This window comes from Pelophylax lessonae (genome assembly GCF_965119305.1).
Source record: "Pelophylax lessonae genome assembly, chromosome: 1".
In the NCBI taxonomy this organism is placed as follows: Eukaryota; Metazoa; Chordata; class Amphibia; order Anura; family Ranidae; genus Pelophylax; species Pelophylax lessonae.
In genome coordinates, this window is record NC_138768.1 from 658,673,382 (window position 1) to 658,698,544 (window position 25,163).

General features: G+C 43.1%; 1 protein-coding gene across 1 annotated transcript in view; it reads left to right on the top strand.

Moving 5' to 3' along the window:
• SMARCA5 (SNF2 related chromatin remodeling ATPase 5) overlaps positions 1 to 25,163 on the top strand; it is a 166,567-nt gene that overhangs the window by 32,901 nt on the left and 108,503 nt on the right. The window contains exons 3-6 of the mRNA XM_082273714.1: positions 4,715 to 4,881; positions 12,164 to 12,264; positions 16,457 to 16,557; positions 24,846 to 25,025. Of these exons, the coding sequence (XP_082129840.1) occupies positions 4,715 to 4,881; positions 12,164 to 12,264; positions 16,457 to 16,557; positions 24,846 to 25,025 (549 nt within the window). The remainder of the gene's footprint in view (positions 1 to 4,714; positions 4,882 to 12,163; positions 12,265 to 16,456; positions 16,558 to 24,845; positions 25,026 to 25,163) is intronic.

Below are 25,163 nucleotides of genomic sequence, written 5' to 3' on the forward strand. Positions count from 1 at the left end.
AAACCCTGATTATTTCCGTGCTGTCAACTTGAAGATTGGATGATGAGCCCACGCCGGCAGGGACGCGGGTGGCTTTTGGAGCTGGCAGTGCCAATCCTGGTGAATCGCACTTTACTTTTTTTTTTTAAATAAACTTTACTGAGACATTTTTGTCTTGCAGTCCTTCCACACCTAGTGTGAATATACCCTTTGAGTTCTAGGCTCTCCCCTTTGCTCAGTCAACATCTTGTTTGTTCCCCCTCAGCCAAGCAAGGAACTCCCTAGCTTGGTGAATTTCCAATCCAGCCTTGAAAGTAGGGTAGTGGTTTCTACCACATCAATTAAGGGTAATAAGAGATGCCAGCCTCACAGGCTGGGATTGAGTGTTCTAATATCTCAATTCTCAATTCAGGGAACATGCTCACCCAAGGAAGGCAAACCTATCAACATCCTGGATTTCGGAGTTATAAAACTAGCTCTGAATCACTGGAACCCCCTTGTTCAGGGTCCCCTGATCAGAATACAATCAGACGTCATGGCTTTGGCCTGTATGAACCACTGGAGGGGTACCAGGAGTCAGGAATTGGAAGAAAGTCTAATCATCTGATGGGTGGGAACCACTGTCCAGCTCTCAAATCCCAAGAGCAGACACTTGGCAAGCAGATTTCCTCAGCCATCCCTGCCCTGGATCATGAAGGATGAACTTTTCATCCTAACATCTTCTCTTATGTCAGAAATTGGGAATTCCAGATGTGGAAACCATGGCCACTAGGTAAAAAATTACCCGTTTTTATCCAGATCTAAGGATCCTCTAGCACTGGTGTTGGATCCATCCCTTAATCCCATTCCAGATTATAAGCCTTTCCTAAATTGCAAAATTTGCCGTGAATGCGCCTCTGAAAAAAAAAAAAAGGCAAAGAAACTGGTGGTCTACATTGCATGAAAAAATCACCTGGTAGACAGACGTACTAAAACTTCTAGGAGGCAATTCTTCTAGGAGTCGCCCGTCTTCCGGGATCGCGGCATCGGGCCATCTGATTGGCCAGAGCCGCGGTGACGTCACTCCCGCGTGCGGGAGCCGACGGGCACGGTACTCTGAAGGAACGGCACGAGCGGCCGGTCCTTCAGAGCGCATGCGCCAGTGACGTCACTGGCTGCATGTAAGGTAAATATCTCCTAAACGGTGCATGTTTAGGAGATATTTACAGTACCTATAGGTAAGCCTATATTAAGGCTTACCTATAGGTACAACTTGCCGAGGAGGGTTTACTTCCTCTTTAACAAAATTTCCCTGGTGTATACATAAATTTCAGGAAAAATGGGGTTATTCTTCCCCTGATCAATAGTTAAGCACAACTTATGGGTTATCAAATCGACCAGAGAAAGTCCCATCAGGATATGCACAGAAAATGAATACAATAAATGTTGTATAACATAGCTGTCAATATACATAGTCTGTATCTTGCAGTAAGAGACCATGGAATGGTTTCTGGGGGGATGAGGTTTTTAAACACAAGTTTCAGAGGATTGTACCAACAATCCCAAGTTTTAGGGTCCTTTCACACGGCCGCTCCGTGTGTCTGCAAATCATCCCATCCGTTTGCGGATGATTTGCGGACATAATGTAAGTGAATGGCACTGCGGATGTCAGCGGAATACCATCCGCTGACATCCGATTTTCCTCCTTTCAGTTCTGTTCCGTTTTTTCGAATGGAACAGAACCCTATTTTTTCATCCGTGTAAAAAATGGAAAGGAAGGAAAATCGGATGTCAGCGGTGTCATCCGCAATGCCATATACTTACATTATGTCCGCATATCATCCGCAAATGGATGGGATGATATGCGGGCACACGGAGCGGATGACACAAATGTCATCCACTCCGTGAAAAAAAAAAAGTCCCGCAGCGGACTAAAGCAGCAGAGCGGGCGTGTGAAAGGACCCTTATGTTTAGAAGAACATCCCTGTGAATGTGTAAAAACTTTACAGGGAAAGGTAATATTGATTTCTTGTATCCATGTGGTGGGTTCCAGGGGTAAGTTTCTCATCCAGTTGTTTCTATCACTTTTCTGGCTATAAATAGGTTTCTTGAAAGGTTTTGGTGAATTTATCGAATTCTGATTCTGGAAATATTCCCAATAAGCACTGTTTAGGGTATAACATTAATGGGGAGCCCATATATATTTATTTATTTCATGTACTTGTATAGCGCTGTCAATTTACGCAGCGCTTTACATATACATTGCACATTCACATCAGTCCCTGCCCTCAAGGAGCTTACAATCTAAGGTCCCTAACTCGCATACATACACAGTAGGGCCAATTTTTATACAGGATCCAATAAACCTACCAGCATGTCTTTGGAGTGTGGGAGGAAACCGGAGTACCCGGAGGAAACCCACACAGGGAGAACATGCAAACTTCAGGCAGGTAGTGTCGTGGTTGGGATTCGAACCAGCGACCCTCTTGCTGCTAGGTGAAAGTGCTAACCACTACACCACTGTGCCGCCCATGAAGGAATTTGACTATTTGCTTCCAGTGTCCTTGTACCAGTGGACAACTCCAGATTAGTTGATAGAATGAGCCATTCGCATCGTTACACATTAGACATAAATTGCTTTGCTATCTTTTGTAACGGGCAATTCTAAGAGGGGTAAGATAGGAGCCAAGTATTATGAATAATTGGGTGAGACGATCTGACAATTTGGGTGACACTATCTTGTGTCTCTTGCCTAATTCCATTCTTCATCCTCTAGAATACCCATATCACTCTCCCATTTTGTCTTAAGCCTATAAGCTAGTTGCCTAGAAGGAAGGAGTAACATACTGTAAAAGGTGGAGATTAGTTTGCCATTGTCTGTGCTTTTTTTTTTTCATCCTGTTTTTTTAGTCACTGGCTTTAACAGCATAGCTGGTTTTGAAGCCCAGGTCTTGAGTGATAAATCTATTCTGATTCTGTCATTCCCACAATGTTCAAAGCCAGAAAAGCCACTTCCAGAAACATGTATGGTCAAAGTGGAAATGCTCCTTTGCCTGGTGAGAACACAGGTATTTCAGTCTCAGAATATTCTGTAACTCATTCTGACCTTCTTACAATCCTGATATGACCAGAATTTGGCCTTAAAGCGGAGTTCCACCCAAAAGTGGAACTTCCGCTTTAGGTGTTCCTACCCCCCTGACATGCCACATTTGGCATGTCATTTTTTGAGGGGGGGAGCGGGTACCTAGTAGTTACCTAGTACCCGCTCCCACATCCGCTCGGAGCGCCGCGGCGCCCTGAGCGGAAGTTCTCCTCTCCCCCTCCCTCCCTGCAATCTTCTGGGACACGTCAGAGGTCCCAGAAGATTGCCGGCCAATCACGGCGCGACTCGCGCATGCCCAGTGGGTACCCGGCTGTGAAGCCGCAAACTGTAACAGCCGTGTGCCCACAGCAGTGATGCCGGCGCCGAGGGAGAGGATCGAGGCTTCGTGCGGCCGCATCGTTGGACAGGTGAGTCAAATGGCTGGAACTCTGCTTTAATCACTTTTAAGATACAGGCTTTGGCCTTGGCCCTTTTTTATCCCAAACCTTGGACTTCATTTTCCTTTACAGAAACCCTTATTCAATGAGTTTCTCAGATTAGACCTCCCTTAATACACACTATGCTTCCTTGGGATCTTGATTTGGTTATCCCTGACTTGCAGAATCCACCTTTTGAAACCTGTAAGAGAACCATTTGCATGATCTCTCCATATTAGCCTAGTTAGTGACTATCATCTGTCAGATGTGTCTCTGAACTAGCGGTTCTCTTGTATGAAACCATTCCTGATCTACCACAAAGACAAAGTAGTCTTGCACCCGAGGATGACACCTTCAGCACCAGATCTGTGGTTGTTTGCAAAAATACAACTCTTGGCTGCAAGATTTTTGCAGCAGTATTCTGAGGGGTCTATGGACCCCTGTTGGCACAGTTCAGTTTTCCTTGTTGCCCACCCTCTTCATTTCTTGGGGACATCCTATGGTTTGTGAATATCCTGCCTGTATCCTGTACTTTTTGATTTTAGGATGAGGGGAATTTTGACTTGTCCACCCTCCCTTTTCTGTTCCTGTACTACTCTGCATTGCTTGCTAGAAACACAGGGGTAAAAGTGTAGGTTAAGGTTATAGGGGTACGCCTGACACATCAGGTCTTTGTAAATGACCTGAAAAGTATGAAGATGTTTCCGCTTTAATACCTAGTTTTTTTTTTTATATTTTTCTTCTAATAAAATCAAATTACAACCATGCAAATTACAGTTAACGCTTCAAAAAGTAGAAAGTCCCAGGGGGGTTAACACAAATGAGAAAACCCATTTTAAATAAATATTAAATTAAGAATACTTTTTTCTTTGAATATCCAGCCTGTGTCCTGTCCTCCAAGAAAGTTATAATTCCTCCTATTGCATAAGTATTTAACCCTTTACCCCAATTTTTGAGTAGCCCATAAATAGGTTCTGGTTATACCAGCTGTCTTTTAGAATTGGCATTTATGTGCAAGAATTTCAGAATCCACATATGTGGAAAGTTGGTTAAAGCCTCAAGTCTGGCAGCTGTGTTTGCTGCAAAGTGGCTCTACTGAGTACATGGTGTGAATGGGTATTAACTTGGTGCGACAAAAATAGTGTGTAGGTTTTCTTTCTTAAATGTTGGGATAAAGAGTTAAGCTTATTGTTGAATTGCTAAACTTTTTTTTTTCTTTTTTCTTTCTTTCATGTAGCAAACGGACCGGTCCAACAGATTTGAGTATCTACTGAAACAGACAGAGGTGTTTGCACATTTTATACAGCCAGCAGCACAGAAAACACCAACCTCACCATTAAAAATGAAGCCTGGGCGCCCTCGGTTAAAGAAAGATGAGAAGCAAGATTTAATATCAGCTGGAGAGTAAGTAATATATTGAAAGAGAACTGTAAAGGAATTGTGACACCCCTTAGCAATTTTTAAAAAAAAATAAGATTTGACTTCCGCATCACTATAGGACACAGTAGTGTAATATGGAGTTTGGCGGAACCATTGAATGCTGCGCTTTAATCAAGGGAATCTCTAAAACCTTAAAAGGAGGCAAATCATGCCAGTTGCAGGTTAGTAAATGCTCTTAAGCACCTGTGCGTCCCTGTGTTAAATACAGCTTTACATGTGTAGGTATTGCTAGGCCCCCTGTGAGCGAGACCTAAAGCAGAACTAAACTGAGCTATATTCTTCAGTGATGTTACATTTGCAAGTTCCTGTGCTCACTGACCTCTTTATCTGGTTGTCTTCTGGATTTGATATCTTTAACCCTTTGCCGACATGGAAGTTTAAATACGCTGAGTTGTGCCCACCTAAGAAGATTGCATGGTAGAAAGTAAGAAGCGTTTTATTGCAGAAGGAACATAGGGATCTAGTCATGCATTTGTAGTCTTGAACCCAGGATTCACACATTTTTCAATTGAATCCAGCTTGGAAAAATATGTGAATATTGTGAAAAAATATTTATAAATTGACCCAATAGTATGTGTCCTGTTTTTAATAAAAGAAAAACCTTCCTGCTCACAAATCTTGGTTTCTCTATCGTCCATCGACCCACCGAGCTGAGTGGGTTTATTCTCCTCCCATCAAAAGTAGTCTAGGCAGGAAAATTTTAATACACACACCCAGGGGGCTGTTCCTCCAGGCATAAACCCCCACTGCACAACTCGGCACATCAGTTTGTTTTCTGCCTAGAGAAGAAATAAACCTAGGTTTCCTTCTGGGACACCGGTCTCAGTTTTTTAAATTCTTTTCAGAATATTTTCTTTTAATTCTCTTTACTCACTTGCCAGCTAGTGTTCAGGGAAGAAGTTCCTGGTGATCTACAAGCAACGATGTTCACTGGGGCTTTTTACTGGATATTCTAGATCCTTATGGTACCTTGGGCTTGGCTTGCTGGTGCTGGATTTGGCAGTGTATCCCTATCGCCGGCAGGGACGCAGGTGGCTTTTGGCTCCCAGAAGTCTTCAAAAGCTGACAGGGTTTTCCCTTGTCCTGTCCCTACAGCTTCCTATTGTTTTTTATGGGCATCCATCTTTGTGTAGCCCTGGTGCTAGATTTGGCAGTGTATCCCTATTGCCGGCAGGGACGAAGGTGGCTTTTGGCTCCCAGAAGTCTCCAAAAGCTGACAGGGTTTTCCCTTGTCCTGAAACTTTTCAAGATATTGTGAATGACCAATGGCGGCACGTTAAGCACGTGTTAGTGGTGCCAAAATGCTTTCAGCGCCGGTATCCTTTTGCTGAAAAGGTTTCCAACCTTTGGACAGTGCCACCTAAAGTGGACCATCCTGTTTCCAGATTAAATAAAATCTACTTTTGTACCTGTGGAGGATTCCCCAGGCTTATAAATTGGGGAAAAATCCTCCCTGGTGCTGACTCAAGTGCAAACCTTCCTAGGATTTCAAGTGGACTCTGTGTCACAAACTTTTTCTTCCCAAAGACAAGAGGGAACAAATAGTTTCAACAGTCTTAGACCTAAAGAATGCTCAATCCTGTACCAGGAGAAAAATTCTAAAGGTCTTAGGCCTCATGTCAGCCAGCATCCCAGCCATTGTGTGGGCTCAACTCCACGCAAAAGAACTATTATTCTTCCATCTGTCCTCCTGGGACAAAATAATAAAATCCCTAGACTAAATGGTCACCCTCTCTCCACAGGTCTAGAACTCTCTAGAGTGGTGGACCAATTAGGACAACCTAGCAGAGGGCAGACCTTGGGGTCAATGGGACCCAGTAAGGGTTACCACAGAGGCCAGTACCAGAGGCTGGGGAGCCCACCTAGAAGGGGCGCAGGCCCAGGGGATTTGGAGCAAGAAAACAGCTCAGGCCTCGTCCAACTTCAGAGAACTGAAGGCGGTCGGGAAAGCTTTAAAAGCATTCAGGAAATTCATATTGAACAGAAGTTTTTTGATATTATCAGACAACACCACGACTGTGGCCTACTTGAATCGACAAGGAGGAACCAGATCAAGGTCACTCCTTACCCTGACCCAAGACATCTTGAGGTGGACCGAAGGGAGGGTAATTTCCCTAGTGGCGGTCCACATCAAGGGGAAGGACAATCTGCAGGCAGATTTCCTCAGCCGCCACTGCATAAAAGAGGAGGAATGGGAACTGAATCCCAAAATCTTCCAGTCAGTAGTATAGAGGTTTGGGCAACCAGAGATGGACCTATTTGCCTCAGCCCAGAACAAAAAGGTGAAGAACTACTTCTCCATAACCAGGGCACAAGAGATGGCTGGACTGGATGCTCTAGCCCAGCCATGGCAGTTCAATCTGGCCTATGCCTTTCCCCCTCTGATTCCATTTCCCAGAGTCCTCCAGAAGTTGAGCAGGTCTCAGGGTCTAAAACTAATTCTGATTGCTCCATGGTGGCCCAAAAGACCATGGTTCCCATTCCTAAAAGCCATATCTTTGGCTTGTCTTTGGCATCTCCCAGTTTCCCCAGACCTTCTGTCTCAGGGACCTGTACAGTGTCAGGATCCAGGCTTCTTCCAATTGACAGCCTGGTTACTGAACGCAAATAGCTTAAAGGAAAGGGATGCTCAGATAGTGGTAGATACCCTCCTACTGAGCAGAAAACCAGTCACTAGAAACATTTATTTAAAAATATGGAAAAAATTCTGTGCCTGGCAGAGGCAAAAGGGTTTTGCTTCTACCTCTACTCCCATTATTCTGGAATTTTTACAAGATGGAGTAGACAAGGGTGTGGCGGTTAACACCCTTAAGGTGGCTCTTTCGGTATTTTTGGACACCAGTCTGGCAAAAGAGCCGTTGGTTAAAAGATTTTTGTAGGCTAGGAATAGGATTACCCCTATTACTAAAGACAGGTTCCCTCCTTGGGACCTGAACAGGGTCTTAGAGGTGTTATCTAAGGATCCCTTTGAACCTATAAAGGAAATCTCATTTAAATTTTTGTCTTTAAAAGTAGCTTTCCTGTTAGCCATCACCAGGGCCGCTGTTAGAAATCATGGGGCCCCGTACAGCCTACCTGACAGGGCCCGCCTCACCCCCCCCCGCCCGCCGCAGTGTCCTGCCAATCATAAGTGGTCGAGGTATTCCCTGCTCCACGAATAGTTCTGGCATGTTCAGATTAGGATCCAAACACACCTGAGCTCATCCCTCCTAATGAAAATGCTGTAGCTGCCTGCCAGTTTTTAAGGCGGACCCAATGGGACCCTCCATTGTCATTTTAGGTCTGGAGATTATGTAAAAACTCAAAAACTAATTTTCTGAAAGCAGATAGACCCCCTTGAGAATTAAATGGTGGTAGTTCTGTTTTTTTTTTTATGTCACCCAATATCAGTGCAACATTTTATGAAACACAACTTTATTTAAAAAAATACAATAAAGTTAGTTAAATGGCATATATATATATATATATATATATATATATATATATATATATATATATATATATATATATATATATATATATATATATATATATATATATATATATGTATATATACACATACATACATACATACATACACACACATGGTAGAAAAGCAATTTATTACCCAATTATTTTGGTAAAATGTAATAGATCAGGTTGTGCAGAGTATATAGATACCCAACATGTCAAGCCTTAAAATACCTTGAGTATACATGTAACTTTCTCTTGTGTATATACAGTTTCTTTGTTGTTTTTAATACTGTATAATACACCAAGCATGTACCATGTCAGTATGTATAATTATTGCTATCCCAATACCAATAAAGCACTTCTGTTCTGTTGAGAATTATTGCTCTCACTCCGCCATGCGCAATGTTATGTAACATGTCTAGTGCAATGGACAATTTTCATAAGCACCCTTGACGCATGCATTTATGTCCGTATGTGAGGGGGCAGGGGGGTTTGTTGGGGAATTTTAGGTACTTGTGTATAACTTTATTTTATTTTTTCTTTATGTTTTTAACATTTTATTTTTTCTAAACGTTTTTTTTTTCATCACATAGGGGACAAAAAGTCCCCTATGTGATGCATTTTTTTGGTGACAGGTTCTCTTTTTTGAGGCATCAGAGGTCTAAAGATCAGCTGCAGCGTGTTTTACACAACACTTCACTACTACTGCAGCACAATGGTAGCAGTGCCTTTGCAGCATAAGGGGTGGAGCGGTTGGAGGATGGTAAAACTGTGGCACAGTTACACTTTTTTTTTTACTGCCCCCCACCCCTCAACACAAAAGTAAACAGTTAGCAAAAAAGCACAAAAAAAACAGCATCCCACTGTGCTTATGTGATCACCATCATTATCGTGATGATGATCACACAGTACAGAAGCTGTTGTATGCCTGTCTGTATACAGTATGGATGTGTCTCTGTACCTTTACCTTGTAAAATTGTGAGTCTGCCTGTGCATCGGGATCCCTGCATTGCCTGCACTCTCAGCCACTTCTCTATTGAATCATCTCCCGCCGCCCGGCTGCAGTCCAGGCTTCTGCTCTCCTTAGTACTTACTGAGGGAGGAAGGGAGAATCACTCCGCCAGAGATAGGCTGTCTTCAGCCGCGGCCAGCAGGAACTTTACAAAAATGCAGCGCCGGCTGTAGACACTTACGACCCGAAATGTAAAAAAGAGTCCCCCTCTGTTAATTGCTTCCTGGGCCCCTCTGCTGCACTGATGGGGCCCAGGTAAAATATATATAATGTTACAGGAAGCCTAGGAGCATTGTCAAATGCTTTTGTCTGGGCAAATGCTTTGACCATCGTTTAAGGATAAAGCTGCCCGGGCCCCCCTGCTGAGCCGAAATGGCCGGGCCCGGTACAGAAGGGCTGGCTGTACTGCCCTATCAGCGGCCCTGGCCATCACTACAGCAAGAAGAATCGGTGATCTACAAGCTCTTCCTTTTAAATAACCTTTTTATGGTGGTCTTCCCAGATAGGATTGTTCTAAAGCCAGATCCTCTGTATTTACCCAAGGTAGCATCCTCGTTCCATAGAACTCGGGAGATAAATCTACCTTCTTTTTGTGACAAACCAAAAAATAAGAGAATGGGAATTCCACTGTATTGATGTGAGAAGAGCTCTTCTCACTTATTTAGAGAGAACAAAAACCTTCAGGAGATCAAACCACCTCCTAGTCCTTCATTCTGGGCCTAGGAAGGGATTGCAGGCTTCTAAGCCTTCATTGGCTAGGTGGATTAGACAAGCAATTACCACCTCTTATGAGACATTAGGACTTCCTGCTCCAACTAAGGTAAAAGCGCACTCAACAAGAGCCATTGCCACATCCTGGGTCGAGAAGGCCGGAGCTTCATGGGAACAAATTCGCACTGCAGCCACCTGGTCTAGTCATGACACCTTCCTGAAGCATTACCGTATTGAAATACTGTTTCAACAAGACCTAGCCTTTGGCCGAAAAGTCTTGCAGGCAGTGGTCCCACCCTAAGGTAGGCAAAAAGGATCTCTAATTATCCTCACTGTTGGGCCGTCCTGGAAGGTTAGGAGAGAAAACTTACCGTTAGTTCACCGGTAACGGTCTTTTCTTCCGAGCCTTCCAGGACAGCTCGCCTACCCACCCTAGTTAAAAGGGTGTATAATAATATGGATAAATGTAGGTGATAAATGCCTCTTAAATTAACAACACTTCCCTCGAAATTGATTGTGGAATATACAACTGATGGCTAGAGGGAAAGGTGGGGCCTTTTAGCTAATCTTAATTGATTGTGTTTCCGGTAGGGAGGAGCCTCTCATCTCTCACTGTTGGGCCGTCCTGGAAGGCTCGGAAGAAAAGACCGTTACCGGTGAACTAACGGTAAGTTTTCTTGGTGTGAATCACTGCAGCTGCACCCTCGCTTGTTTTCTATAGCTATGGTTTTGGCCTTTTTACAAAAAGTGGTTGAGCAGCGCTTGGTGTTGGGTACTATCAAGGGCCAGTTTTCGGCCTTGGCTATTTTACTTCCAACTTCCATTGGCTGCTCATAGTTTGATTCGCACCTTCGTTCAGGGGGTGCATCATCTGGCACCTCCGAGGAGATCCCTGTTACCGCCGTGGGATCTTAATCTGGTTTTGTCTGTTCTTCTTCAAAAGCCTCCTTTTGAGAATATTAGGGAGATTTCTCCGCTTTCCTTGTCGCAGAAGGTTGCCTTCCTAGTGGCTATCACTTCTGCCCGCATAGTCTGAGTTGGCGGCGTTGTCCTGTTCTTATTTGGTGGTCCACAGGGATAAAATGGTCCTCCGACCTAATCTGTCCTTTCTTCCTAAGGTGGTGTCATTGTCAATGAATGAAGACATTGTGTTGCCTTCCTTATGTCCTAAGCCTACACCTCAGAGGGACGATGCTTTTCACTCTCTGGATGTGGTTCGGGCGATAAGGGTTTATCTGACGTTTACTGAGTCCTTCAGGAAGTTGGACGCTTTGTCCTTTCGGACGGTCCTTGCAAAGGTTTGGCTGCATCCGCTGCAATCATTTCGAGATGGATCAGGCAGACTGTTGTTCAGGCTTATTCGATCAAGGGTCAGGTTCCTCCTTTCCCTGTGAAGGCGCATTCTACTAGAGCCCTGAGTGTCTCTTGGTCTTTTTCGCCATCAGGCCTCTCTTGTACAAGTTTGTAAGGCAGCGACTTGGTCGTCTGTGCACACCTTTTACCAAATTTTTCAAGGTTGATTTGTTGGCTTCTTCAGATGCCTCCTTTTTGCCGCAAGTTTTTGCAGGCTACTGTTTCTTTAGAGAATGTTAGTACTTCTCTTAGGGGTCTTATATCTGGGTGAGCTCCTGTTGTTTGGTTGAGGTCCATGTTGCCCGGTTGGCTTCATTTAGCCTTTTGTAGTTGACTTTACTTCCTGGTTGCGTTTTCCCACCCCTCATGCCTACACTGCTATGGAACGTCCCACTCAGCTCTTGGAGATGAGGCTGCGTCTGTCGATGGATATCAGAGAAAAAGATTTTACGGTAAGATCTTACAAAAATCTTATTTTTAAAATGAACTTGCTCTTTTAAGATGTCTGCAATGTTGAGAGTATTTGGACTTACTGACTTAAAAAAAAAAAAATAAAAAAAAAAATCACTCCCAACAGTTGACATGCCCTTTCTTCTTCTTTTTTTTTTTTTTTTTTTTTTTTAACAAGGCTTTCAGAAATTGGCATTTACAAAATATGGAACTTTTTCATTCTAACATGTACTTAGATGTATTTTTTTTTTTTTTAATTTACTACAGTAATCGGCATAGAAGAACAGAGCAGGAAGAAGATGAAGAGCTGTTAACGGAGAGTTCAAAGACCACAAATATTTGTACCAGATTTGAGCAGTCCCCTTCTTGTAAGTATGGATCTATTTATAAGGAACCACATCATTTTTTGCCTAGTTTATTGTATAATTTTGTTAGGGCTATCTTGCACAGTAGTTGTAAAATATTTTTTATGCAATTGGAATTTTTACTTTTAAAACATTTAAAATGGTGTTGGATACTTTCATCCGAATTGTTCAGGAAAGGGTAACTTGGCCTGTTTTAATCTCCTCCTAGTTCTGAAAGAATTATCAACTTGTTTATAATCTAATTAGCAGTACATTGATTTATGTGCTACAAATGAGGTTACTGCAAACAATTGGTAAGTCTAGCTAGCAAGAGATTAAATTCATATTGTAAATCCTAATGTTGTTTTCTGTCACAGCAGCGGTGTCTGTGTAGCTCTGGAGGGTGTCACTGACCAGATCTGGAAGGTATAAGGCTTATTACACTACAACATAGTAATGGATAACTTTCATGAGTTAAACATTGAGCCTTAACTGTGACACCTAACATTAGGTAATTAGATTCCCATTGCTTTCGTTTTTATCTTTTTCGTGTGCATACATTATTAAATAGGGCTTATTCTTTGTGTGCTTGTCCTTCGGGATGCTGTCACTTTGCCCAGTCAGAGCAAAGTGCAGGGCCTGTGTAAATCCTTCCCCTCGACCATTTTGTACTAATTTTCCTGGTGCTTCATCACATTCGCAAGCAAAACACCTGGGGGTATGTTTTTAAAGAAGTGAATCTGATATTCACAAACATTCACTGCAGGAGAATCTTTCATGTGCATGAGTAATAAAGAATTAATTCGCTATCAAAAAATGTTTGGAAAAGGTTCTTTCAGCAGTACCCAGTGGAAAGGGAGTTCACCAAGTAATGGAGTGTGCCTACAGTGTATCCAGCAGTTTCTTATCTCAATAAGACCCTCAATATGGGTCCTATTCAAAGATGCCCTGAACAAATGTCTGGGGGCCTTACCGAAATCCTCATTCATTTGTTTAGTGGGAGCAGCTTTAGAACCAGTAATTGTGGCTTTAGGCTTGTGCCAAAGTTTTTTTTTAAAGTGAGAAGTCTTATTTTGTTTTTAAATAAAAACATGTCATACCTGTCGCTGTGCAGAGGTTTTGCACAGAGCAGCGCGGATCCTCCTCTACTCGAGTCCCCTGCTGGTGCTCCTGATCCCTCCCTCTTGCCGAGCTGTGACTCGGCCCTGCCCCTGCTTTCCTCATTGGCTTACTGACTGACAGCAGCGGGAGCCAATGGTGCCCGCTTCTGTGTGTAAGAGGGTCCCAGACAGAGAGAGTCCCAGACAGCCGAAGATCGAGATGGGGCTCAGGTAAGTATTAGGGGGGCTACAGCGCACGGATTTTTATTATTGCATAGAATGCATTAGGATTAAAGGGAAAAAAAACACCTACCTTAAGAGCCACTGTAAAGTTTGGGCTTGTTGAGTGATGAGTGAGGAATCCTATCTAAAACGAGCAGAAACCTGGAAGAATTTTCAGATGCTTTTAGCTTCAGTGAATGCCTTGAAGGATTCAATCCAGCAACTTTCTAGTGTAGGGTTTTTGTCAATACACATGCAAAGGATCATAAGGCTGAAGTGCTGGTCAGTGAAATTACACTGCACGCATGTAAAATATTTTACCTTTTCAAGGGGAGCGTTTGGTCCTGCTTTGGATGATTACAACCGGAAAACTTGCCGGTAAGAGTAGTCAGTTACCACTTAAAAAGTTCAAAAACATGCAGCTCCCTCTGCTTCCAAAGCAGCATTCCTTTCACCACTCTAAGGCTCCAAGCCCAAACGCCATTCCCAGTTCTGCAAAAAATCATGTTCTTCAAAGCCCTCTACGCCAAGGGACAAGTCCTGTTTACAATGAAGGGGCATCTCAACAATCGCACTGGTGGGAGAATGTTTGCAGGCCTTCACTGAGATTTGGCAGGGCACTCATGGCTACAAGCTGAAATTTCATGGTTTCTAATGGTTTCAAAAACGTTTGGACTCTTACAGGCTCTTTATCATATTTTCAGTTAGTGATGATTCGGATTCCAGAAGGTGAAAGGTTTTGCAGTTTTTATACTCAAACCTTCCCATGGTTCTGAAACCGAAAAGTGATGATCAATCCCATCTTGAACCCTAGACTCGAGCTTCTCTGGGTGTAACAATTCTGAATAGAAATGGTGAGGTCTGTGATCTTTCTCCAGCAGGGAATTTTTCTGCCATCTGTGGGTATTTAAGATGCTTTCCTTAACATTCCTATCATTCCACCTTGCCGTGGATTGTGTATTGTGGTAGATGATTGAGAGCAATTTGCCTTACCCTACTACATTGATCAGTGCAGTTAAAGCCTTTGCGAAGGGTTCACTTGGTGGACAACGCCATACATAAATCAAGGAGGCACCAAAAGTCGGACAGCGTAGGCGCAAGTTGATCTCCATGTTCCACCCTGCTGACTGTCCACATTCTAGGGCATGTGAACTTGGCAGGTGGATTTTCTCGGCTGTCAAAAACTGTCTCCGGGAAAGTGGTCTCTTCATCCATAGGTGTTGAGCTCTTCAGACGGTGGGGAACTCTGTATGTGGATCTTCTGGGGTCCAGGTTCAATGTCAAGCTGCACAGGTTTGTTTCCAGGACCAGGGATCCTTTTGAGTGTTTGCGGTGGATGCGCTGGTAACAGTGTGGAACCAATTCTCCCTAATCTTAGCCCTCCCGCTGCTACAGCTTCTACCTTTGCGTTGCAGAATTCGAGTGGAAGGAATTTTCCTGATTCTGATCACCCCAGCGTGACCGAGGTATTCCTGCCATGTGAACATGTTGACCCACCAGACCTACTTCACAATGTTCCATCTTCCATCCTCCTTTACCGTCACTGGTTTTGGTGAAACCGGTGTTTTAATGAACAGGAGCATCTCTGATTTGGTCATTCCCATACTGCGGAGGTCTAGGAAGGTGACCTTCAGAAATATTTACAACAGGATTTGGAAGTCTTATTTTGCCTAGTATTAGGCTCAGGGTTTTCACCCTTGCAAGTATGGTTGGCAAAACGTTTTTGGCGCTTTTCCACTCTGGAGTGGATAAGGTTCTAGCAATTAGTACTATCAAAGGTCAGATTTTTACCTTAATTGCTTCACACAATTTGGTTTCGGGCCTTTCGGCAAGGCATTTTACGCGTTTTCACTGGTCCCGTTGACTCTGGGACCTCACTTGATACTTATTTGAACCCACCCGGGATATAGTCCTTATGACTCGGGTTATTTTTCGGTTTGCTAATACCTTGGCTTGCAGAGTTTCGGAATTTGGCTTCTTTTTTTAAGGAACTGTTTGTTTCTGTGCTCAACCATGACCGGGTGGTTTTACGGCCTATGCCAAACATTTTGCCCTTTAAGGGGTTTCTTCATTCCATCTCAACCAGGATATCATGTTACTGTTCTTCTGCCCTAAGCCTCAGACACTGAGGGACGAGGCTGTTCGTGCCTTGGATTTGGTTCTCATAAGGTGTTACCTGAAGTCGACTGCTGCTGTTCAATTTCCACTTTTTGCTTCCTGAATGACAAAGGAAGGGTTACACAACTTCCAAATCTACCATCTCATGATGGATTCAGCAGCTTATTTCTCAGGCTTGTGGGTTAGAATTTACACCATTTTGAGTGACCACTCATTCTACCAGGACTGTGACTCCTAGGCTATCTGTCTTTGGTTAGCCCGTTCAGGATGCTGCATGAGGTTCTAACACATTCTGATTTACTTGTTTTGGGGCCTGTTGGCTTGTTGCCCTCCATATTCAGTGCTTTGGGACGGGACATCCCTTTTGTAATGAAGATAAAAAATTCCCTGTCCTGGGATGTACAATAAAGAAAATTAGATTTGTTTCACCTGTATAAATCCTTTTTGGAGAACATCGCAAGATCCACTGAATCCTCCTCTTCATTATGACATTGTTATACTGTCACCTTCAGGTGATTGGCTACTGGCAAAAGACAGGAAAATCCCCTTCTAGTCCTAAACCTTCCCCATTTAGGTAAAGCTTCAGTTTTTGTAACAAACCATAGATCACAAAGGTGAAGTATAAAGTAGAGGAAGGCTTTATGCAGACTCTTGTCACTTTGCTCTAAATTGGGAAGGTAATGGTGTCAAAAAGATTCTCTGTTTTATGAATGGCAAATTTCCGCTTAGTTTGTCTGAGATTAGAAAAACCTCTTGAATTTTATTTTGTCATGCAGATGTAAAAGGTGGCACATTAAGAGACTATCAAGTCAGAGGCTTGAATTGGCTGATCTCATTATATGAAAATGGAATAAATGGCATTCTGGCTGATGAAATGGTAAGTGCAAAAATGGCATTTCTTCATTTTTATGGGTTGTTTAACAAGTGGTTTCTACCATTTATCAAACCTTAAGTGGAAGTTCAGGCAAAACCTAACGAACGCTAAACCTGCTCTCTGCCACATTCTAAACCTAATTGCTCTAACCCTGTTAAGCAAAAATCGCTATACTTGTCTATTTTGCAGCCAATCCTTGCCCAGCATCAGCGGCAGCTTCAGTGTTGAGGCGGGTGCAGCAGTGGCAGCCAACAACTGATGCCCCATAGTAACATTATGGGTGATGTCCCTTCCCAGGCTTTTCACAGCTGTTGTTGGTCCTCTCCTGCACACAACATCTGCTGCTGGAAACCGGATCGGCTGCAGAATAGGTAAGTACAGCGTTTTTTTGCTTTACAGGGTTAGATAGATTAGGGTTAGAATGTGGCAGAGAGCAGGTTTAGCATTCGTTGGTTTTTGCCTGGACTTACACTTAAGGATTTTCTGTGGGTAAATTAATTTGGTTTCCAAACATTGTTTATAGTGTAGGTGGAGGACGGCTATATACAGTTGAAATATACAATCAGGTCCATAAATATTGGGACATCGACACAATTCTAATCTTTTTGACTCTATACACCACCACAATGGATTTGAAATGAAACAGGATGTGCTTTCACTGCAGACTTTCAGCTTTAATTTGAGGGTATTTACATCCACATCAGGTGAAAGGTGTAGGAATTACAACAGTTTGTATATGTGCCTCCCACTTTTTAAGGGACCAAAAGTAATGGGACAATTGGCTGCTCAGCTGTTCCATGGCCAGGTGTGTTGTTCCCTCATTATACCATTTACAAGGAGCAGATAAAAGGTCCAGAGTTAATTTCAAGTGTGCGATTTGCATTTGGAATCTGTTGCTGTCAACTCTCAATGTGAGATCCAAAAAGCTGTCACTATCAGTGAAGCAAGCCATCATTAGGCTGAAAAAACAAAACAAACCCATCAGAGAGATAGCAAAAACATTAGGTGTGGCCAAATCAACTGTTTGAAACCTCCTTAACCACTTAAAGCGGAGTTCCGGGCACAAAAACGATATTTTTTTTTTTTTTGTGCCCGTCCTTAGTTCAACATAACCTGAAAAGAAATTGGAAAAATTTTTTAACAACTCACCTTGTAATTGATGATCGTAAATACTCACCTCAGGGTACTTCCTCCCTCATCGCCGCGGCTCCGCTGTCGCTTCCTGCGCTGCGATGATTCCTGGGAGCTAAACGTCATCGCTCCCAGGAATCAATGCGACGGCACCGGCCCCGCTCATCACTTCCGGGCGACGCCGCATTTCCCTGCTAAACAGCTTCTGGGCATGCCCAGAAGCTGTTTAGGAATGCGGCGCCGCACCGGAAGTGACGAGAGGGGCCGATGCAGGCGCATTCTGGGACAAGACGCGGAAGAAGACACAGAAGAGGACCGCGCCGGCTTCAGCTGCCCACAAGAGAGATGGAAACGCTGTGGAAGAAATTTTATAAGTAAGTATTTCTTCTTGCAGGTAAGTGCGAACCGGGACAGATCAGAGGCTAGCCATTGTGGAATGTGCTAGCCCTGACTGTCCCGGGGGTATGTTTATTAAAAAATGACATCTGTGCCCGGAACTCCGCTTTAAGCCCCAGCCCTATTTCGGACACTTTTTGTTTACAAGTTAAAACCAGTATTTTTTCCTAGAAAACTACTTGGAACCCCCAAACATTATATATATATTTTTTAGCAAAGACTCTGGAGAATAAAATATCGGTCATTGCAAAATTTTGTGTCACGCGGTATTTGCGCATCGGTCTTTAAAACACCATTTTTTTTTTTTTTGGAAAAAATTTGAAAAATCACATTTCACTGCATTTAAAAAATACTAAACAGTAAAGTTAGCCCATTTTTTTTTGTATATTGTGAAAGATGATGTCACACCGAGTAAATAGATACCCAACATGTTACGGTTTAAAATTGCGCCCCCCCCCCCCCCCCCCGTGGGATGGCGACAAACTACGGTCAATAGAGATCTCAATCTGCGACGCTTTAAATTTAACGGTTACCAGGTTATAGTTAGTGTAGCTCTTTTTTAATTAATGCCCACGCTCTGGCGATCGCGGTGATACCTCACATGCTCACATGTGGGGTTTGAACAGCGATTTCATTCGCGGCTCGACTTGCGTATACGTTTTTTTTCGTGCGCGAGCTAACGGTGACGGGGGCGGCTAAATTTATTTTTTTTTCCTATTTTTTATTTTTTTAAAACTTTATTACAGGTTTTTTAAAAAAAAAAAAAATCTGATCACTTTTATTGCTGTCACAAGCAATGTAAACATCCCTTGTGACACCAATATGCAGTGACAGGTACTCTTTATGGAGGGATCGAGGGTCTAAAAGACCCTAGACCCCTCCACTACACTTCCCTGTATGCAAAACGCCAAAAATGGCATTTTTGCATACAACCGTTTTTCAAAACTGCCGCCTTTTGCAGCACAGTAACCCGGAAGTGACGTCATGGACGCCGCCTCCGGGTTACGTCATCAGAGACCCGATCGATGCCGTTTCCGGCATTCATCGGTACTCCATCCAGCCGGCAGACGTGCCGGCTGGGTGCTCGGGGCTCCCGGTGGGACGGGAGCCCCCAGCAAAGCTACGGGAGGGGACGTCCCCTCCCGCCCCCCCCGGGTAACGATCGAGCGGCTCCCGAGCCGCATCGATCGTTACGGACGGAAAGCCGACCGTCGGCTTCAAACCACGGTACCGGGATGATGCCTCTAGCTAGAGGCATCATCCCGGTATAACCCCGCAAAGTGTACCGACGTACCGGTACGTTACTATGCGGTAAGTGGTTAAAAAGAACACACCAGTGAGCTCAGCAGCACCAAAAGACCCAGAAGACCACAGAAAACAACTGTGGTGGATGACCGAAGAATTCTTTCACTGGTGAAGATAACACCCTTCACAACAGCTGGCCAGATCAAGAACACTCTCCAGGAGGTAGGTGAATGTGTGTCAAAGTCAACAATCAAGAGAAGATTTCACCAGAGTGAATACAGAGGGTTCACCACAAGATGTAAACCATTGGTGAGCCTCAAAAACAGGAAGGCCAGATTAGAGTTTGCCAAACATCTAAAAAAGCCTTCACAGTTCTGGAACAACATCCTATGGACAGGTGAGACCAAGATCAACTTGTACCAGAGTGATGGGAAGAGAAGAGTATGGAGAAGGAAAGGAACTGCAACATGATCCAAAGCAATGCCACCTCATCAGTGAAGCATGGTGGTGGTAGTGTCATGGCGTGGGCATGTATGGCTGCTAATGGAACTGGTTCTCTTGTATTTATTGATGATGTGACTGCTGACAAAAGCAGCAGGATGAATTCTGAAGTGTTGGGTATATTATCTGCTCATATTCAGGTAAATGCTTCAGAACTCATTGGACGGCGCTACACAGTGCAGATGGACAATGACCTGAAGCATACTGCGAAAGCAACCAAAGAGTTTTTTAAGGGAAAGAAGTGGAATGCTATGCAATGGCCAAGTCAATCACCTGACCTGAATCCGATTGAGCATGCATTTCACTTGCTGAAGACAAAACTGAAGGGAAAATGCCCAAAGAACAAGCAGGAACTGAAGACAGTTGCAGTAGAGGCCTGGCGGAGCATCACCAGGGATGAAACCCAGCGTCTGGTGATGGCTATGCATTCTAGACTTCAGGCTGTAATTGACTCCAAAGGATTTGCAACCAAGTATTAAAAAGTGAAAGTTTGATTTATGATTGTTAGTCTGTCCCATTACTTTTGGTCCCTGAAAAAGTGGGAGGCACATATACAAACTGTTGTAATTCCTACACCGTTCACATGATTTGGATTTAAATACCCTCAGATTAAAGCTGAAAGTCTGCAGTTAAAGCACATCTTCTTTCATTTCAAATCCATTGGGGTGGTGTATAGAGCCAAAAAGATTGGAATTGTGTTGATGTCCCAATATTTATGGACCTGACTGTATGTGGACCATTTTTTTTGCCCAAAAATGTTCAGTTGATAATTTTCTAATCCAGACGCTACTATCCCCTGACCATTTTGTTTTGCATAGTTTCAATCAAAGCCATATAAATTGATTTAAGGCTTGTAAATAAGAAATCAGAATTTCTTTTAATTTGAAAATGTGAATTTCTACACTACATTGTGCAGACCTTTGAGAGCAGTGAACCAATGACTGGAAAAGGAACATTTTGGAAATCCTGTGCACAAACTTATCAATACAGCCCTTTTAAATGGCATTAAAGTCTAAAATAGTATAGGGTAGCAAACAATTGCCTGCCAATTTGCTTTAGGAAGATTTGTTTTTCTTTTTAAAATGTTTAAAACCTTAAGTAATTTGTAATTTTTTTTGTAATTTTTTTTTTTTTTTTTAGACTTTATGTAAATCAGTTATGTTCTGCTGTAAGTTTGTTAAAACTTTTAGGCGGGTGTGAAGAAATGTTGTAAATGTTGCTGCTATTGTAATTTATCTCTGTTGAATGTGATTTGCGCTGCACCTTTTTTTTTGTCTGAAGCATTAGCCAAGTAGAAATTGGGGAATTTAGAATGCAAAAATTTAGGGCTATATTGTTTGGGGAAATGGGTTTCCTATAAAATAAGTACTTCAAGATGCTAAGAATGGGAGTGTTGTAAATATTTGCGGCGTTTCAGTGGTGAATTAAAGCCCTACACGTTAACGTGAGGTTACTCTGATAGGTGCGGAGTGTCCTTTAGTTGAGGCCATGGATCGGGGAGAATGGAACATGCATCACTGAGTAGAGACCTACCTCCTTAAAACCTCTATTGAGGACCACCATGGTGAGGAAGAACGTGAGATACCAGTCTCAGGTGTTACACTTGTGGAGTCTCCTTGGTGCCTGATAAAGAAAAAAAGTGAAATGAGAAGAAAAGAGAGAGAACAAACTGGAAGACAGAACCGGAAAGGTCACAGGTAAAAACTATCATTGACCCCCCCCCGCCAAGGAGATAAAGGGGCCCTAAACCCAGCTCCCATTCCAACATTTGACAATGAAAAAGTCTGCCCTAAGAATAGACCTACATCCACTCCCCAAGTGCTCCCACATTTAGCACCTAGAGACAAAGGGAGGCGCATAGCAACTGATGCCATTAAAAATGGAAAATATTGGAAGGCCCGTCTGTGTTGGAGTGACCTGAAGTTGAGAACTGAGTGAAGACCCCATTCCTTCCAGACCCCCCGAGGGTTTCTAGAGCCAGTGGGAAGTCGAGAGGAAAGAGGTACCCCAAAATAAGGATGCAAACCCCCCCCCCCTTACTCCCCAGGGCAGGGGATCATTAAAGCATGGCATTGTCTCCATGCCTAAGGGAAAACTTGTAATGATGGGGTAGCCGGAGCCCAAATAGACAAGTGCAAATGTAAAATCTTGACCAATTCAAATCTCCGTCAGGATGGGTCCAGAGACTGACGTCGGAGGCCAGACTTCGCCCAAGTCCTGGCACCTCCCGGGCAAGCAGAGGACTAGGTCTTCAAAGGACTAAACATAGTATGGAACAGAGACTGACACTGAACAAGTGAACCGCTGCCTCTCTGCAGTATGACCAATGTATGGTCTAATATCACCAAAAAAAAGATTGGAGCCCCTGAATACCAAACTCATGGGAAAATTGTTGAGAAAAAATAGGCAAAAGATAGGAAGTCTTGGAGGTCATGGCGGGTGCGAGTCCTTGGGTCTTTCGGATTGTTTTCATCAGATTGGATTAATAGAGGTCTGCGGTGAGTGTCGTTTGGCAGAACCAACATTCTTGTGGCTTGAGGTTGAGGATGATTTCAAGGAGATAAGGTTGAGCTGGAACAGCAGACGTTGCCCATCATGGAAACTAGAGAAGCTGTGCGTTTTTTGTTTCTGTATGAAAAGGGAAAGACTAAAAAGAAATGACCACCAATACTTGATAGATTTTTGGGATTACACCTGGAGAAGGGGTTTCAATGATCTCCCCCGTTGTATGGTGAAAGGCGATAAGTCTGCAAAGACCTGGACTGTAATTGTTTCAGGTAGCCTCCTAATCTGAATATTATTGCGCCTGGATCGATTTTTCAAGGTCCTCAATTTTGGAGAGAGCTGTGTCTAATTTAATCTTGTATACGGGCTGTATTTTGGTTCTTCCCAAAGACTGTTCTGCTTTTTGTTCAATGGCCTTAATCCTGGGGCCTAGGTTTTGTAGTTAAGCTTGTATGGTGGAGGTATTTGGGCTGCTGTTTGGGCCAGCCCTCTGGAAAGCATTATAGAGAAGGTATTCATCATAATGTGAAAGTCTATCGGGTTAGCAGGAGAATTGGGGTCTAGTATGTTTGACATTGCTGGACTAACAACTGTGTGTCTCACTGGTAATGTTGTCAGCTAATCCAGTGTTCTTTCTAGTAGGGAGACTGGATGCTGGTGATAGTAGTTGAGGGGGAGAATTACTTTATGCCCAGGTGGTGGATTGGCTTGTGGTGTCCCTGCACCTGCCTCTGTCTCTCCCTCCTCATGTTAAGCTCTGGGCACCATCTTGGTGGCTTCTCGGGCTGGGTTATGGGGACAGGTCTCTCCTGACCAATCCCGGGTACATGGGATTGTTCCTTGGCAGCTGTGCTGTCAAACGAGCCCGGGAGGAGATGTTTGGGCTGTTAGCTGATGCAGGGCTGGAAAGGCCTGAGCTCCGAGCTTAGGCATCCATCTTGGAAGTCCTGCGCATGCGCCTGCCACACTTTTTGTTTTTAAGGTAAAATTTAGTAATTTTGCTAGTAAATAACCCCCAATCGTTATATTTTTCTAGCAGAGGCGCTAGAGAAATGGTGAGTTTTGCAAATTCTTATGTCACTATTTGCGCAGCAGTTTTTCGAACGCATAAATACAATTTAATGAAGTTCAATGCACACGAAGACCTTATCATAACCACATTTTTGTTAAAATCTAAAATATGGTGTTGCCCTGGGTAAATGGATACCAAACGTCATGCTTTAAAATTGCACACACGCTAAACTTCGATATTTAAAAATCTTCAAAGGTGATGCTTTAATAAGCCTTTTATTGATTACCATTTTAGAGTTACACAGGAGGGGTCTTGTGGTAGAATTACTGCTCTCGCTCTGATGGCGACGATACCCCACGTGTGGGGCTATCGCTGTTTACCTGTGCGTACAGGACCAACATGTGTGCTTGCCTTTGCACAGCAGGGGGACGGAGCGCTTGAAAGTTTTTAATTATTGGTGGGACACTGGGGCAGATGTTTGTGCACTGGTGCAGATGTTGATGCAACGGACAGTGGTGCTTTGATCTGTGACCGCTTTGTGTAAAATCATCACACAGAAAGCGGTCAGCACAGGGTGCAGCATTTTATAAATTGTATTAGATTATATTAGACTTTTTTAATTCTGAATTTGTCAGCCATTATTGGCACCTTTTTTTTAAGCGGTGTTAAAAATCCTGCTTGCTGCATTTTTGATGCATAACTGGTTAGAAAAAAGTGAACCAAAAACGTACCTCCCCATTGAAATGCATTAAAAATGCACTCGCTGTTTTTTTTATGCATTTTTTTTTTTTTTTAAAAACAAGGCAAAATCATTAGTTTTCAGCAGCGGTTATCGGCCTTTTTTTTTTCTTTTTCGCTACACCGCTGAAAACCCTATTTTCGGCTGATATTTCAGTGCATCGCTATTAATGTTAAGAACGATCTTCAGCATAAAGAACCAGGAGTTCTGGAAATGATGGGTTTGGCCCGCACAGAGCCCTGATCTCAACATCGAGTCTGTTTTGGGATTACATAAATAGAAGGAATTGAGGCAGCCTACATCCACAGAAGATCTGTGGTTAGTTCTCCAAGATGTTTGGAACAATCTACCTGCCAAGTTCCTTTAAAAACTGTGTGCAAGTGTACCTAAAATTGATGCGATTTTGAAGGCAAAGGGTAATTACATCAAAATTAGATTAGGAATTCTCTTCTGTTCATTTTATTTCCGTTTTTGTTAATTGATAAAAATAAGCGAACACTTTTCTGAAAGCATTCTTAATTTACAGCATTTTTTTCACACCTGCCTAAAACTTTTGCACAGTACTGTATATCTAAAGCCCAAACTTTTTTTGCATTTTGAGTAGGGGAAGGTTAAGTGTTTGCTTTCTGTGTCTAATTGCAGTCCTCACGGAAACAAGTGTTTTCTTACACGAGTACATGGTACAGCAGGCACATATCAGAAATATGTAATGTTGGGTTTACATATTCTAAATGTACTTTAATGTAGAACTTTTTCTCCTAGGGTTTAGGTAAGACTCTACAGACCATTAGTCTTCTTGGATATATGAAGCATTATAGGAGCATTCCTGGGCCTCACATGGTATTGGTTCCAAAGTCTACCTTGCACAATTGGATGTGTGAATTTAAAAGATGGGTGCCATCTTTGCGTGCAGTTTGTCTTATTGGTGACAAGGATCAACGAGTAAGTATTGCTGCCTTCCTTAAGGATTAGCTTATGTCATTGCATAAAAAAAACAAAAAAAAAAAAAAAAAAAAAACATCCTGTTTTATGTCCATTGGATGCATGTAGCCTCTTGATGCTGAAACCATTTTTATTTTT